This window comes from Sus scrofa, chromosome 3 (genome assembly GCF_000003025.6).
Source record: "Sus scrofa isolate TJ Tabasco breed Duroc chromosome 3, Sscrofa11.1, whole genome shotgun sequence".
Lineage (NCBI taxonomy): Eukaryota > Metazoa > Chordata > Mammalia > Artiodactyla > Suidae > Sus > Sus scrofa.
In genome coordinates, this window is record NC_010445.4 from 33,791,025 (window position 1) to 33,806,015 (window position 14,991).

The 14,991-nt window shown below is 49.4% G+C and overlaps 1 protein-coding gene across 2 annotated transcripts in view; it reads left to right on the top strand.

The window, feature by feature from the left end:
- Window positions 1-14,991, top strand: part of USP7 (ubiquitin specific peptidase 7) — a 56,124-nt gene that overhangs the window by 36,668 nt on the left and 4,465 nt on the right. For both annotated transcript variants that reach the window (NM_001135680.1, XM_021085575.1), the window contains 18 exon segments: window positions 789-919; window positions 1,690-1,744; window positions 2,710-2,790; window positions 2,890-2,980; window positions 5,174-5,256; window positions 7,080-7,189; window positions 8,192-8,348; window positions 9,306-9,450; window positions 9,642-9,772; window positions 10,381-10,515; window positions 10,754-10,855; window positions 11,019-11,124; window positions 11,907-11,999; window positions 12,091-12,158; window positions 12,766-12,866; window positions 13,579-13,732; window positions 14,439-14,506; window positions 14,881-14,989. In NM_001135680.1, the coding sequence (NP_001129152.1) occupies window positions 789-919; window positions 1,690-1,744; window positions 2,710-2,790; window positions 2,890-2,980; window positions 5,174-5,256; window positions 7,080-7,189; window positions 8,192-8,348; window positions 9,306-9,450; window positions 9,642-9,772; window positions 10,381-10,515; window positions 10,754-10,855; window positions 11,019-11,124; window positions 11,907-11,999; window positions 12,091-12,158; window positions 12,766-12,866; window positions 13,579-13,732; window positions 14,439-14,506; window positions 14,881-14,989 (1,920 nt within the window).

The following is a 14,991-nucleotide window of genomic DNA, read 5'->3' on the forward strand; positions in this document are numbered from 1 at the left end:
ACCCCTCTCTCTTCGAGTACTAAGGGGCAGGCAAAGCCCCCTCCTCGCCGGACTCTCCTCCCGGTACACAGGGCTGTCTCCACGGAGGGCTCTGCTTTATGCTTTGTGTAGTTTTGTTCCTCGGTGTGTGGACACTTAGTGAAGCTTTATTCGGTTGAAAGTAATCAATAGAGCTTTTTTAAAATACAGAAGTCATTAGCAGCAATATTTGAAAAGTTTCTTATCAAATTGATTTGTTGAAAAAAACTACTAGCTGGGAAGTGTGGTTTTTCAGTTACTATAGATGTGTTCTTTAATCAGACTAGAACTTGAATCTCGAGGAGGGTTGTCTGTACGGCAGGGCTGTCATCGGGCAGTGCAACCATGCAGCCAGCACACGCTCCTGGTGCATGCGGCGGGGGAACCACAGCACTGGCTTTTCCTCTGCGCTGTTCCAGGGAGCGGTGACCGCCCCGATAACATTATATCACAGGGATAGCAGAGCGTGGGTCACATCAGTAGCACTTAAGTTGCATCACCTCCTGTTCACGAGTCACATTCACTTAGAAAATACTGCTCTAGGAAGTATGAGATAGAAGTGGTTCTCATTGGATGCTGAGCTCTAAGTTATTTATTTTGACTTTCCTGTAACTACCAGATTGTCTCTAAAGACTCCTGATTGTTTAAACAACCTTCTGACCCTTTTGGGGGATAGTTAAAAGCCTTACCCAGCAACCTTAGTCATTGTGGTGTTGGAAATGATACTTTCACATAAAATTCCATTTTTATGTCTGAATCAATTCTTCTAGGCTGTGTACATGATGCCAACAGAGGGCGACGATTCTTCCAAAAGCGTCCCTTTAGCATTACAAAGAGTCTTCTATGAATTACAGCACAGCGATAAGCCCGTAGGAACAAAGAAGCTGACCAAGTCTTTTGGGTACGTGTTGGGAGACCTTTGCCTTCTACTGCCTGAAGGACGAGTTCATGGACGGGGAGAGCTGAGAGCAGAGCACGGGCACTTAATTATCAGTGTACTCTTGGACCTCCTTGGCAATGGAAGCTTTTGGAATTTTGCTTGAGAAAGAATTCACCACTTAAGTTTTCCTGTCGAGAACAGGATGCATACCGTTGCCAAACTTCTGTACATTTGTGTGCAAACTTGACCTCCTCCTCTCGCAGTGAGATGTTCGGGAAAGATGGGAGTTCCTGTTGTGGTTCAGCAGGTTACAAACCCAGCTAGTATCCACGAGGATTCGGGTTTGATCCCTGACCTCCCAGTGGGTTAAGGTTCCGGCCTGGCTATGAGCTGTGGTGTAGGCCAGCAGCTGTAGCTCTGATTCATCCCCTAGCCTGGGAACTTTCGTATGTTGCAGGTGTGGCCCTAAAAAGCAAAAAATTTGTGAAGGGTCCTGATAAAATTTGATTTGTGTTTGAATTCTACCCCCCCCCAAATACTCTTCTCAAAAAATGACTTCAAGGAGGAGATGCTGCTGTGCTCAGCGGTATCAGTTCAGCTACAGCGTAGGTCACAGCTGCAGTTCATACTCATCCCCGGCCTGGGAGTCCACATGCTACCGGTGTGGCCCCCAAAATAAATAAATAAATGTTTTTCCATAATGACTGATTATATGGTTTTGTTTTTTATTCCCAGTTTGTTAATTTACTCTTCATGGAAGTTTAAAGATGAATTTGTTTTGTCTTTCCAAGGTGGGAAACTTTAGATAGCTTCATGCAACATGACGTTCAGGAGCTGTGTCGAGTGGTGAGTTTTCTGCTGTAATTGTGCACTGCGTACATTTCATATCTTGAAGCACGGTCAGAAGTTGTTACCAAGTCAAACCTCAGGCCTACTTCACATCACTATAATTCAAATTGTGCCCATCTTTCTTCAGGACTGGAAGTAGGCTAGAAAGAAAAGGCAGCGTGTATCTAGTTTAAAAGCCAGAAAGGCTGTTACTTGACAGGGGAGTATGACGGGAGTAGTCATAGGTAGTATGCTTTGGATTTGTGAAGTTGGTATAATCTACCAGTTACTCACCAAAGAAACAACAGGCTGATTGGCTTAAGTAGCTGTCCTGGTTCTCCTGCTTCACTTTGGAACGGTGACTTCTCGTCTTACTCTGTAGCATCCAGACCCCCTCCTTTGCCCAGAAGTTCTGACTGAGGCAGACCTCTGTGTGGGTGGTCCATCCCCCAAACCACTGGCCAATTCCCATCCTTCCAGTTGTGATGAAAACACACACACACACACACAACATGAAATGGCTATTCAAGGTGATTGGCTGGGCAAGGTGTGTTTTCTTTTTTGCAGCACTAGCTGGATTGAATCCAGTTCATTAAATATCCATGGACAAACCAGTCAATCCTGTTGACAGGCTCAACCTCATTAATCTCTTGGTGTGGACCAATACGAGTTAAGTTTAGTGCTCAATTTACATGCTTTTCCACAGAGGTAAAATGAATATAAAAAATGCTTCTAAAGGCACTACAGATTACTAATTCATTCCAAAGGCTGTTATAGAGGGTTAATTTCAACTGTTGCATGTAGATATTTTTGTAAATATCCAACCAAGGAAGAAGATTTTGTATGTTTTTGATAATTGCATGCTAAAGGTCTTAATATTTATAGCCTAGAATTTCTTTTGACCATTGAAATTTCCCAGTTGCATTTCAAATTACTGTATGTTAAGTGTAATATTTTCTGAAAGCGGAAACTTTCTCTTCCAGTTGCTTGATAATGTGGAAAATAAGATGAAAGGCACGTGTGTAGAAGGCACCATACCTAAATTATTCAGAGGCAAGATGGTGGTATGTGTTTACCAGTTTTAAAGAATGATTTGAAAGGTTCTTAAAACGCCATCATTTTGACCGTCAGTGTTTAAGCCATCTTACTTTGCTTACTTGCAGTCGTATATCCAGTGTAAAGAGGTCGACTACCGATCAGATAGAAGAGAAGATTATTACGACATCCAGCTAAGTATAAAAGGAAAGAAAAATAGTAAGTTCTGTGTATAATAGTACGACTTTTTCATGACTGGTTTTCGTGTAATGCTTCCTTTGCAGTTGTGGTGGTTGTTGAACAGTAGCGTGGAGAAAATTGCCCAGATGACGAATGTACCACCTGAACCCAGGATTGTGACCCCACTCGGGCCAAGGGACAGAACACTTGCAGGCACAGATGTTGGCCCCTTCCCACCCACTGCCTCCCCCTCCTCACAGGAAACCCCTGCTGGGGCTTCTAAACAGCCTGTCCTCGGTTATTTTTGTTGGTTTTCACTGTCGCATGTAGTCTCTCTCTCATTCTCATTGTCTGTTTTCAGCATTGTATCTGTGCAGTTCATCCTTGTTCCGAGCAGCCATGGTCTGACTGACCATTTTCCTTGCTTTGTAGTATTCCACCTTAGGCATACAACACAAGGTTTTGGAAACCATTCTTTCTTGATGGATATTTGGGTGGTTTTGGATGTGAGGCAGGTGGACACGAGGCTCGCTGCCAGCTTGTAGGGCCCGCGTACATGCCGACTTGGTAGGCACAGCAGTCTATCCGTTGTCCCATATCTGTTTTGGTGGGTATGGTGCTCTCCTGGGTTTTATTTGCATTTCCCTGGAGATCAGGGAGGTTTCACCTTTTGAAATAAATGCTGTTGGCCATTTGGACATCTTGCTGAACATGTGGAATGGAGTTCATAATCACGTGATGTCCTAGCCTGGTGATCTCTGGATCTTTCTCTCTTGGTTCACTTTTCATCATGGGCTGTAAGTTCCAGCTTGTTTGTGTGCCTGGTCATCTTTTATTGGATGCCATCTGTTGTGATTTTTATCTTATTGGATGTTGGATATTCTTAATCTTGGTTCTGGGACACATTTCACTTATTTGGAGATAGTTCTTCTGGGACCTGTTTGTAAGCTTGATCATGTGCGAGACAGTGGGGCTTAGTTGTCCCCACAACTGGGGCTGCACTTTGCTGGGTTTTCTGAGGGTCTCATGTGTTAGGAGGCTTTTCCACTGAGCCTGGAGGAAACAGGCTGTTCCCAGGCCGGCGTCAACTATGGGGGCCATGCCTAATCCCTTTAGTGTAACTGCCTCACTCCCTCACTGGTCAGGCCCCAGGAGAACCTCACCGGGGTGCTGTGCTGGGCCCTCTGTCTGGCAGATGCTCTAAAATTCCCCCAGTCTCCCAGGGAGGCTCTGTGGCCTCTTGGGTTTTCTCTTTGCTGCATTGCAGCCTGGTAGCTCCAGGCAGTAGGCACAGTTTCCAAACTTGCCTGCTGTCCAGGGAGTTGAGAGTGGCCCCACGCCCACAGGGGTGGTTCTCCACAGGCTCTTCCCCCGTACGGGGCTCACCTTTTTCATTCTTTCGGTGTAGCCGTTTGTTTAGCAGAATTTCATAGTTAGAGTGAAATCCAGTGTATCAGTCTTTTGTGTCTAAGAACACCTGCATGAAGTCCTAAGCTGATTCTCTTATCGGGTACAGTTTTATCTTTGCTGTTTATCTACAATCCATCCAGGAAGTTTCTTTTTGCACGGGGTCAAGGTGGACCAGAGGTGCCTGCTGCAGGATCTGTGTAGACCTGTTTCTAGACTTTCTTCAGGTCTGCTGGCTGTGTCATCCTTAGATAAATTCTACATTCTTCCTTTTCAGCTTTATTTGGTTTAACTGACAAAATTGAAGTACTTGACATTTTCTTCATGATTATTTGATAGCCCCCCCCCACACACACACAGTGAAAGGATTACCCCCATCTGTTATCTCACTGCTTTTTTTAATTAATTTTAGTTTTTTGGCCTGAGAACATTGGAGCCCTGCCCTCTTCAGGGAGGTCGGTTGTACACTGCAGTGTTAGCAACCACACCCCTAACGCATGTATTAGAGTCTCCCTTCTTACTCATCAAAGCTCCTGCCCCCTTTCCTCCCCCCCAGCCCCCACATGCTCTCTGCACTGACTTTAGAATGAGTGTTTTGGTTAAAATTTGTACTTCCATGTGTTTTAATAACTGTATCACTTGTAACACCCTTATGAAACCATATCAGTGGCCTTAAGAGTTGACACCTTTTGGGGATCAGTGAAGTTACAGAGCTGGGGAGCTGCCCCACTCATGGCTGCATTTACAGCTTCCTCCCTGGCTATGTTATAATCAAAGCTCTAGTGATAACTTTAGCTGACTTTTTTCTCTTTCTCTCTTTGAAAGTATTTGAATCATTTGTGGATTACGTGGCAGTAGAACAACTAGATGGCGACAATAAATACGATGCCGGGGAGCACGGCTTGCAGGTAACTTGGAAACTGGGTCCTGTGTCCCTTTGTATGTTTCCTACTTTGTTTTCGGGTATTTTGTTTAACTGTGAACTAAAAGTTGTATGTTTTTCTGTGCTGCTGGTACTTGGAACTCAGAAGGATTGTACTTCTCAGTCTGGACAGTAGAAGAAGCTCTGGTTGTGTCTAGTTGGCAGGTGGGGATGGGGAAGGGGATGGTGATCAGAGGCAGACGTGTCACCTGACACCGAGAGGCCCCCGCCCCGGGTTTGAAAACATTTTTCCATTCTGTCCACGTTTCTGTCCTTTACTCACTGCTGTCCACCCCTGAGTTTTCTTCAGTTTCTCCTCCTCAGAAATGGTACTGCTCAGTCACTGGGACTCTCGCTTTGGCTGCTGGTGGTGGTTTGCCTCTCCTTTTTTTTTTTTTTTTTTTTTTGCAGTGGAGTTTCACTTCTCTGAGGATCCCAGGGTGAGGAGCGCATTTTCTGTTATCTGTTCCGTGGGCACTCGGTGTCCCTGCTTGTTTTTCACATGGCCCTTCAGGGCCTCTGGGCCTCCGGCAGAGCAGTAGGTGTGAACAAGATGGTCCAGGACTAGCAGCATCCTCACACGTCCAGCCACCCAGGGTCTGTGTTGCAGCCTCCTGACCCATTGGCGTAACTGACTGATGATTTTTTTCAGACCATCCTATGTTTACAAAGCTTGCTAATTTATAATTTATGGTACTCGTGAACCCATTTTGCAGTGGCTCACAAACTAGTTCTTCTGCTTGGTCAGGCCACTCAACACATGGGATTTGTAGATCAGTAAGTCAGTTTGCAAACATGCAACCAGGTGTGCTTAGGAAACTCAGGAATTGGCCTTATCCACACTGGTTATTTTGGGATCTGGGTGAACATTACGTATTTTAGAATCATCGTGTCTGTGGTGACTTAGAAACAGGATTTCTTCTTTTTTGTTTTTTCAAGTTGTATTAAAACCATGCCATTTCTTTGTGTGGCAGTAGGTTCCTGGGCTTTTGTTTTCTTCCCAGGACTACCCTGTTCTCTTAAGCACACTAACGTGCAGCAGAGAACATTGCGACATAGGTGTGGCTTGTCGGCCCCAGTTCCTCCAGGTGGGTGTTTTCTAGCCAGTTTACAGCGCAGACGGAAGGGCCGAAGTGGAGATAGATGCAGGCCATTGATGGATGGCCTGTTGATGGTTTGATTCGGCGAAGGCCTGTGTAATGAGGGAAGAGCCGAGGGAGTGGCGAGGAGTAGGTCTGGTCCCTCTTCCGCATTGGGCCTTGTTGAGCAGTTTAGGGGTGTCCTCTGCCCAGGGGCCCTGATGGTGGTCAAAGGGCCTTGCTGACCCCAGGCTGGAGTTGTGTGCAGAAGTGGGAATGAACAGTAAGCACCGATGGGCTCCTCAGTCTGGGCCTCATCAGAGGCCAGGCGTCTGGGCCTCATCAGAGGCCAGGCCCTGACCCCTGACAGTTCTTCTGCTTCTACGGGTCAGGTGCCCACGGGCACGCCTCCTCTCATACCTAGAGTCATCTGCTTTTGCAGTTGGTTTTCCTGGGTTTCTCTGTGATTTTCGTAGTGGTTACTGACTGACTGTATCAGTACAGCAGCAAGCGACTGAGCCTCAGTTCACTCCGCTGTTGCCCTAGTGCCGGACATGAAGGCAGAGCGTAAAGCGAAGCAAGAGGAGCTCTCTCTCCCGTGCGGAACCTTTAAAGGCGCCCCGCACCACCTCCCTGTGTGTTGCAGTCTTGCTGTGAAAGGCGGTTGCTTTCATTGCTTCAAGAAGTGAATAGAGGTGAACTAAACCTGCGTTTCTTTTTCACTGTTCAGGAAGCCGAGAAAGGTGTGAAATTCCTAACATTGCCACCAGTGTTACATCTACAGCTGATGAGATTTATGTATGACCCTCAGACGGACCAAAACATCAAGATCAATGATAGGTAATCTAGAGTGGGATGTGAAAGTTAAGATTTAACCAGCATCCTCATTTAGGGGGTTAGTCTCAGTGCTTTGTTGAGTCTTTTTATTTTCAGTCTCATCTCTGATTGATTGAGGTTTCCACACCCTCTGCCTAGATGTCCCGCAGCCAGCTATACTTTTAACCTGATGATTTCAGGGGCTGCTTCCTCTGCAGAAAGCCCCGGCCTCTGTGCATGTGGCAGAAGGACCTCCCTGGGGAGGGGGGCTTTCTGCTCCACAGGCTTCGCATTCCCCAGCAGTGGGATCTCCAGTATCTTGTAACCTCTCAGCTGGTGTAGACTTGGAGAACGTGCTAGAATGCTGATGGAGGTGTGTGTACCCCCTGCTCATCCGTTCTTGCCCTTGACTGTGGGTCTCTGAGAATCAGACCTCACTGACCAGTGGCCTGCAGACGAGGTCCAGCCTGCTGGTGTGCTCTGCTGGGTCCTTACCTTGGCTTTGTTTCTCTTTTTATTCGAATTAGTTGCCAGCGTTTCTAAGAAATCATGCTCTTTCACAGAAAAGTCCGAATTTTTGGATCTGGAGTTGAGCATTTGGCAGCGTTGGGCCTGACTCCCAGAGGGTGCTGTTGTGGGGGGCGGAGGGCTGGTGTGTGGCATGGCTGAGCCGGGCACCTCAGTCTTCGTCCTCACCCACCCACCTCCTCTCCTTCCTCCCAGGGTACTGCCTTGTTGATCCATACATTTGGGAATATTCAAAGCCTAGAAAAGGCTTTGTCACAAGGCTCACAGTTGTGTGATGTCCTATAGTGTCCTGTCTCAGATCAAGCTTCGGCCTTTGTTGATGTGGGACTAATTAGATGTAACAAGTAGGAGCTGCCCGAGGAGGTCGTTCAAGCTCATGTTCCTTCCAGTCAAGATGAGCCAGTGAATTAGGAGGTCTAGCAATAAAGACGACAGCTGAAATATTTTACCAGTTATGGAAACCTGGATTTCTCTTAAAATTTTCTTTTTTTTTAATAGGTTTGAATTCCCTGAACAGTTACCACTTGATGAATTTTTGCAAAAAACAGATCCTAAAGACCCTGCAAATTACATCCTTCATGCAGTCCTGGTGCACAGTGGAGATAATCACGGTGGACATTACGTGGTCTATCTGAACCCCAAAGGGGACGGCAAAGTAAGTGCCGGGCTGGGCACGCGACGCTCTGTGGGGACGTTGGTCCCACTCGGCCTGACTTGGCCTTGCTAGTGAAGGGTTCCTTCCTGGCCTCTGTTGCTGTATGTATGTCCTGAGCTTGGAAGGTGGATGGTAGGTAGTGACGATCGCACTTTAGACATCTCCTGAGCATGGACATCAGCCCTTGGGGAACCCCTCACATCTTCACTCAAGGCAGTTGATTGGCCACTTAAAACAACAGTCACTTCCTGGGGCCCGTGCAGGTGGGGCGGCGTTGGTCACATGCTATTCTGCTACCTTGTTGTCCGTGCTGTGTGTCGCCCTGGCTTTGTCTGGCTCACGTGGGTCCCCTCGTGAGATCTCACCGGGAGCTGCAGGTGGGGGGCTTGGGATCTGGTCCAGGGCTGTAGGGCTAGTGAGGGGCAGAGCAAAGCTTGAGCTCTGCTAGCTCATGCTGAGGGGGTTTGATGGAGGGGGACGGACACACACGGCACGGCACCCAAGGGCGAACTCTTAACTAGGAGTTAGTTAAGGCCATTTAAAACAACTCTTGTCTGGAGTTCCCGTCGTGGCGCAGTGGTTAACGAATCCGACGAGGAACCATGAGGTTGCGGGTTCAATCCCTGGCCTTGCTCAGTGGGTTAAGGACCCGGCGTTGCCGTGAGCTGTGGTGTAGGTTGCACATGGGGCTTGGATCCTGCGTTGCTGTGGCTCTGGCGTAGGCCGGTGGCTACAGCTCCAATTAGACCCCTAGCCTGGGAACCTCCATATGCCACAAGAGCAGCCCTAGAAAAAGGCAAGAAGACAAAAAAAATAAAAATAACTCTGTCCTGTCCACGATGGAGAGAGCTTGCACCTCATCTGCCGTCAGGCTGTTGACTACATGACAGAAATTGCCAGGGGGAGGATGTTAGCCTTGCCTCACGGCGCTTGGCTCTGCCGCGTCTCCCCTCGCAGTGGTGCAAGTTTGACGACGACGTGGTGTCAAGGTGCACGAAGGAGGAGGCCATCGAGCACAACTACGGGGGCCACGACGACGACCTCTCCGTGCGGCACTGCACCAACGCCTACATGCTGGTGTACATCCGGGAGTCCCGGCTCAGTGAGTGGCCCCGGGTCGCGCCCTCCACCGGAGGCCAGCAGGGACCTAAGCTCTGTCCACCCATCCAGACGCCTCTGCTGGCCCTGCCTCACTCCCGGCGTCTAGGCTTATGGGTTTTGACCTGGGCCCCAGGTGGCTTTGTTCCTGATGCCATGATGCCCCGAGGTGAAGGAGTGGCGTTTGTCCTGCAGGTGAGGTTTTACAAGCTGTCACCGACCATGACATCCCTCAGCAGCTGGTGGAACGCTTGCAGGAGGAGAAAAGGATCGAGGCTCAGAAGCGGAAGGAGCGTCAAGAAGCGCATCTCTACATGCAAGTGCAGGTGAGCCGCTGGGCAGGGCCTGGGCAGAGCTTCACCAGTGGTGACGTGAGCCAGACCTGTTCCCTGACCCTCTCGAGGGGTCTTGCCAGGTCAGGGTGCTGGCTTAGAGGTACTCAGGCCGCCAGACAGAGCAGCAGTATGTTGGTGTTGAGAAGAACAATGCAGGGGATCCGAATCGGACAAGGGGAAGGGAGGGGGAGCAGCACCCACAGGCAGCCCAAGTGGGCAGGTGAATTGCCAGCTGGTTTGGGTTCATGGTTTAGATGTGACAGGAAATAGGCATTTGTTTTAAGAAGTGACTGCCTGGAAGAAAGGTCCCCATGCACCCTGGCTGTATAATATTAGGGATCCCCACACAGGTGGGTTTCCAGTTGATGCTGAGTTGAGAATGGCTGCATGGAAGTAGCAGGTTTTGCCTTTTCTAAGTAATGAGGTGATTTAGTTCTTGGTCATCTTGGTGCTTTCTTGTCGCTGGGGCCTTCTGAAGAAGGCTCATTAAAGCAAAAGGTTTTTAGCGTTTGAACCTTAAGTTTCGATCAGTGCGGCCTTGTTCTGTTTTGTCGGTTGTAAACTCTGTTCGGGATTTTCATGCATGTTTTTATTTTTAGATCGTTGCAGAGGACCAGTTTTGTGGCCATCAAGGAAATGATATGTACGATGAGGAAAAGGTGAAATACACTGTGTTCAAAGTGTTGAAAAACTCCTCGCTGGCCGAGTTCGTGCAGAACCTCTCTCAGACCATGGTGAGTCCCAGCGCCCGATGCTTCAGGCTCAGGGACCTGAGCTCACTTCCTTCTGAGCTGTGCCCTCACCTCCCTCCCCAGCTCCCCCTTCTTGGTGAAAGGGGCTCGGAGCCCCACAGGCCAGGGCGCTGTTGGCCCCATCCGTCGGGGAGCTGTCATCATCTCTCTCTCTCATCATAGAAGCATTACCTCCGTCTCGAGCTAAAATACAAACTGATTGTGTTGTGATTCTTTCCAGGGCTTTCCACAAGATCAGATTCGGTTGTGGCCCATGCAGGCCAGGAGCAATGGCACCAAGCGACCGGCCATGCTAGACAACGAGGCCGACGGCAACAAAACAGTGAGTGTGGCCGGCAGTCTGGTCTGGAAGGACGGCAAGCCCCGTCGGTCTCCCTCGGGTCCAGTTGCCTAGAATTGGACCTTCTCTTCAGTTCTTAAGTATAGTTTTTCACGCTCACTTAGCCATTAAAATCTTCTAAAACCAGCATCTCTTTTGGAAATAGATGATTGAACTGAGTGATAATGAAAACCCTTGGACAATATTCCTGGAAACAGTTGATCCTGAGCTGGCTGCTAGTGGAGCAACATTACCCAAGTTTGATAAAGATCGTAAGTGCCCACATCGCCCAGCACCAAGAGTGTGGCGTCAGAGTCCTGGACCATCATTCTAAGCACACGGGGTTAAGCATTCTTCTCTTGCAAAGAAGTCTTGTGAACCCCCCTCTCTCCTCCCCCCGCCCCCACCCAAAAAAAAAGGCTCCACTGTGTTCAGGGCTCCCTGAGGAAGTCAGATTCGCCTGACTGTGGGTTTAGGGCCCTGGAGAAGGTCTCAGCAGCCTGGAGTCCTCCAGGTTGCTTGTCCTGCTAATCAGGTGGCCTTGTCGATGTCGACAGATTGTAGAGAGCAGGGATTGCTGTGAAGGGCCAGATAGTAGATATTTCATGCTCTGTGGGTCATCCCACCTTTGCCTGCTGTTGTAGTAGCAAATGGGGCCGAAGAGACCAGGTAAGTGAGCTGCCTGTGCTCCCGCTCCGCTTCCAGACCAGGTGGGTCCAGGGTCATCGATGTTACTTCAGGTGTCATTTCTCGGCAGAGACACACCACTGATTGATGACCCATGTTCCCGTGGTGAGTAGCGCGCAGCTAGCTGCCGTTGCCAGAATTCCTGAATGTTCAGCACTTGCACCTTCAGCAAGTGTGTGACCTGAGGTGTGCCCTGGGCATCTGGCGTCTGCCGTGGTGCTGCAGGCCTGGCAGCAGCCTCTTAGCATCTGACACCTCATGTTTAGGTGCCCTGAGTTATGGTTTCAGTTGCCAAGGTTGCTGTGAATGTTTGTTAACATTGCAGTGCCTGGAAGATCCTAACAAAGCCTGTTTCTTCACTGTGTAGATGATGTGATGTTATTTTTGAAAATGTACGATCCCAAAACACGGAGCTTAAATTACTGTGGCCATATCTACACCCCGATATCCTGTAAAATACGTAAGTCCAACCACACTCCTTCGCCTCGTGAGTTGACTTAACCGAAGTCCCCGTGTCACAGCTTTGGATTCTTCTTTCTTCTCGCACCTAGGTGATCTGCTCCCAGTTATGTGTGACAGAGCAGGATTTATCCAAGATACTAGTCTTATCCTCTATGAGGTTCGGACCCTGTTCTTCTGCAGTTGGCATACCCGGGTGGTTTGGGGAGTGCCTTTCCTGTTTGTTTACTTTGCGAGCCCCAATTTGTTGCTCTGAAGAGACCACACCTCTGAGTGGGGCCTGGGGGATCCTGAGTCAGGATCCCCTCTGTGCATGGCTGACTTTTCCCTCTTGAGGGCCTGTGGTTACTATGTCCTTATTATCATTTCCCGCTCACATTTGTATTAAAGACGTAGGGCTGGTGGAATTGGGTATAGAGAAAATACATACAGGAGTTCTCGTCGTGGCACAGCGGAAATGAATCTGATCAGCATCCATGAGGACGCAGGTTTCATCCCTGGCCTCGCTCAGTGGGTTAAGGATCCAGCGTTGCTATGAGCTGTGGTATAGATTGCAGACGCGGATTGGATCTGGCATGGCTGTGGCTGTGGTGTAGGCCGGCAGCTACAGCTCTGATGAGACCCCTGGTCTGGGAACCTCCATGTGCCATGGGTTCATCCCTAAAAAATGGACAAAAAGACCAAAAAAAAAAAAACCATACAGCTTGTGGCCATATTAAACACTGGACAGGCCTTGCTTTGTAACCATGTCGTTTCTTTTACTGTAGGAAGTTAAACCGAATTTAACAGAGAGAATTCAGGACTACGACGTGTCTCTTGATAAAGCCCTTGATGAGCTGATGGATGGCGATATTATAGTGTTTCAGAAGTACGTACTCCAAGCCTGAGAACCAGGACACACGCTATCCCTAGAGCCTGGGTCCCGTTTTGCTTGAGGGGTGGCAGCTGGCCTTCTGGGTTTTGGAACGTGGGGCTGTGAACATCTTCCTCGTTGAACGTTCTCATTTCCTGAGAATGTCGGCATTGAGTGTGACCCCTGAGCAGGAGGGCGAAGGTCTTGATGGAAGAGCAAGTGTTTCCTTCCCTTAAAACGTGAAATTCCTTAGAACGCACCTACCTGGGTCGTTCATTCACACGGGTCAGCTTGGCAGCCGGCAGGTGTGTGGTCTTGGAGTCTGGAAGACCCGATGTTGCACTTGGCCTCTGCCCTCCTCTTGCAGCTGCCTTGCAGGGGTGGCAGGCTTCGGTTTTAAGAGCCAGGAGGAAATATTTAGGTGGAACGATGCCCATGGGAAAGTCCTGTCTGGGAGTGGACTCAGCAGAGCCGGCTGTGTGGCCCATGGTGTCCGCAGAGGGCAGCCTTCTGGGCCGGGATCGAGGTCAGGAGCAGAGCAGTGGATCAGAGCACACCTCTGGTCCTGCTTACAGAGAGGCTGCTGGGCAGGCTCCCAGCTCTCAGAGATGCTAACCCGAGTTTTATCCACACCGCTGGGTGTCAACTGCTGCTAGGGGGGTATTGCCTTTTTAAACCAGTGACCCCTGGCCTGTACTTTGTCTGTAATCCATATTTCTTCCCACAGGGATGACCCCGAAAATGATAACAGTGAATTACCCACCGCAAAGGAATATTTCAGAGACCTCTATCACCGTGTCGATGTGATTTTCTGTGATAAAACAATCCCCAATGATCCTGGATTTGTAGTTACATTATCAAATAGGATGAATTATTTTCAGGTATTTGATAAAATGCTCTTTTCCCTGCACATTACTCAAGAGTTCCTGCTGTGGCACAGTGGGTTAGGAATCAGACTCCAGTGGCTCAGGTTGCTGCAGAGACAAGGGTTCCATCCCAGCCCCATGCAGTGGGTTGAAGGATCTGGCATTGCCACAGCTGTGGCTCAGATTCAATCCTGGCCCGGGAACTGCCATATGCTACGGGTGTGGCCATGAATGTATTGTTTTTTAGATGCTTAGTGACAGGGTTGTATTCTGGAGGAAGGTTGCTGTCCCCTTTGAGGAAGTGGATTGGTGTGGATGTCACCACGGGGTCAGAGGCTGTTTCCCCTTCCCTCCTGCCCCGCCCACCCCCCTGTCTTGTTGCCACCCCGGCACGATTTGGTTTCAGAGATGGTAGTCTGAACAGCAGCTTTGCTTCAGTTTTAACATGCCAAGTGCGAGCCATTAAAAAGAAGTAACTTTTAAAAGTGGAAAACCCTTTAAAGGTTTTCTCTCCCGGGACTGCTGCTCCCCTGGTGAGAGCACCAGCGAGCCTACTTGCTTCCTGTTGGAGAGTAAGTTTTGGGGGCATTCCAATTCAGGCTGCTTAGAGCACATTTCTTGAAGAACAGGAAGCAAAAAATCAGTGAGAGAGGTTATCAGCAAGCGTCCTTTGGCTTCCCGCGTGACCTTTGCTCCCTGACCTCTGGACCTCCCTCCCCAGGTGGCAAAGACAGTTGCTCAGAGGCTCAACACAGACCCGATGCTGCTCCAGTTTTTCAAGTCTCAAGGGTGAGCCACCCTCGCAGGTGCCGCCGCTCGGCCTGGACCATGTGCTTTCCCTAGTTCCTCCCGACGGATGTCACGAGTAGCTGGCCGCCTGGCCCGGCGTGCCATTCCAATCGAGGCCTGTCCCACTGCCATCCTGGCCACACCACGGCTGGGCCCGTCCCCCCAGGGCCCGTAGCTGTCACCACTGCAGAGCACGTCGGGTGTGACACCTGGAGGGACTTGGGCCTGGGGGACAGGCGCGTCAGGGGGAAACCCTGTGCCCAGGCCGTTTCAAGTCTAGGTGTAAGGCCAGGGGTTTGCTCTTGCGCTGACTCACGGATATTGTTCGAGGCAAATAAACCGGTCACTAATCTCCGTTCTCTTTTCTGGTGTAGTTACAGGGATGGCCCAGGTAATCCTCTTAGACATAATTATGAAGGTACCTTACGAGACCTTCTGCAGTTCTTCAAGCCGCGACAGCCTAAGAAACTTTACTATCAGCAGGT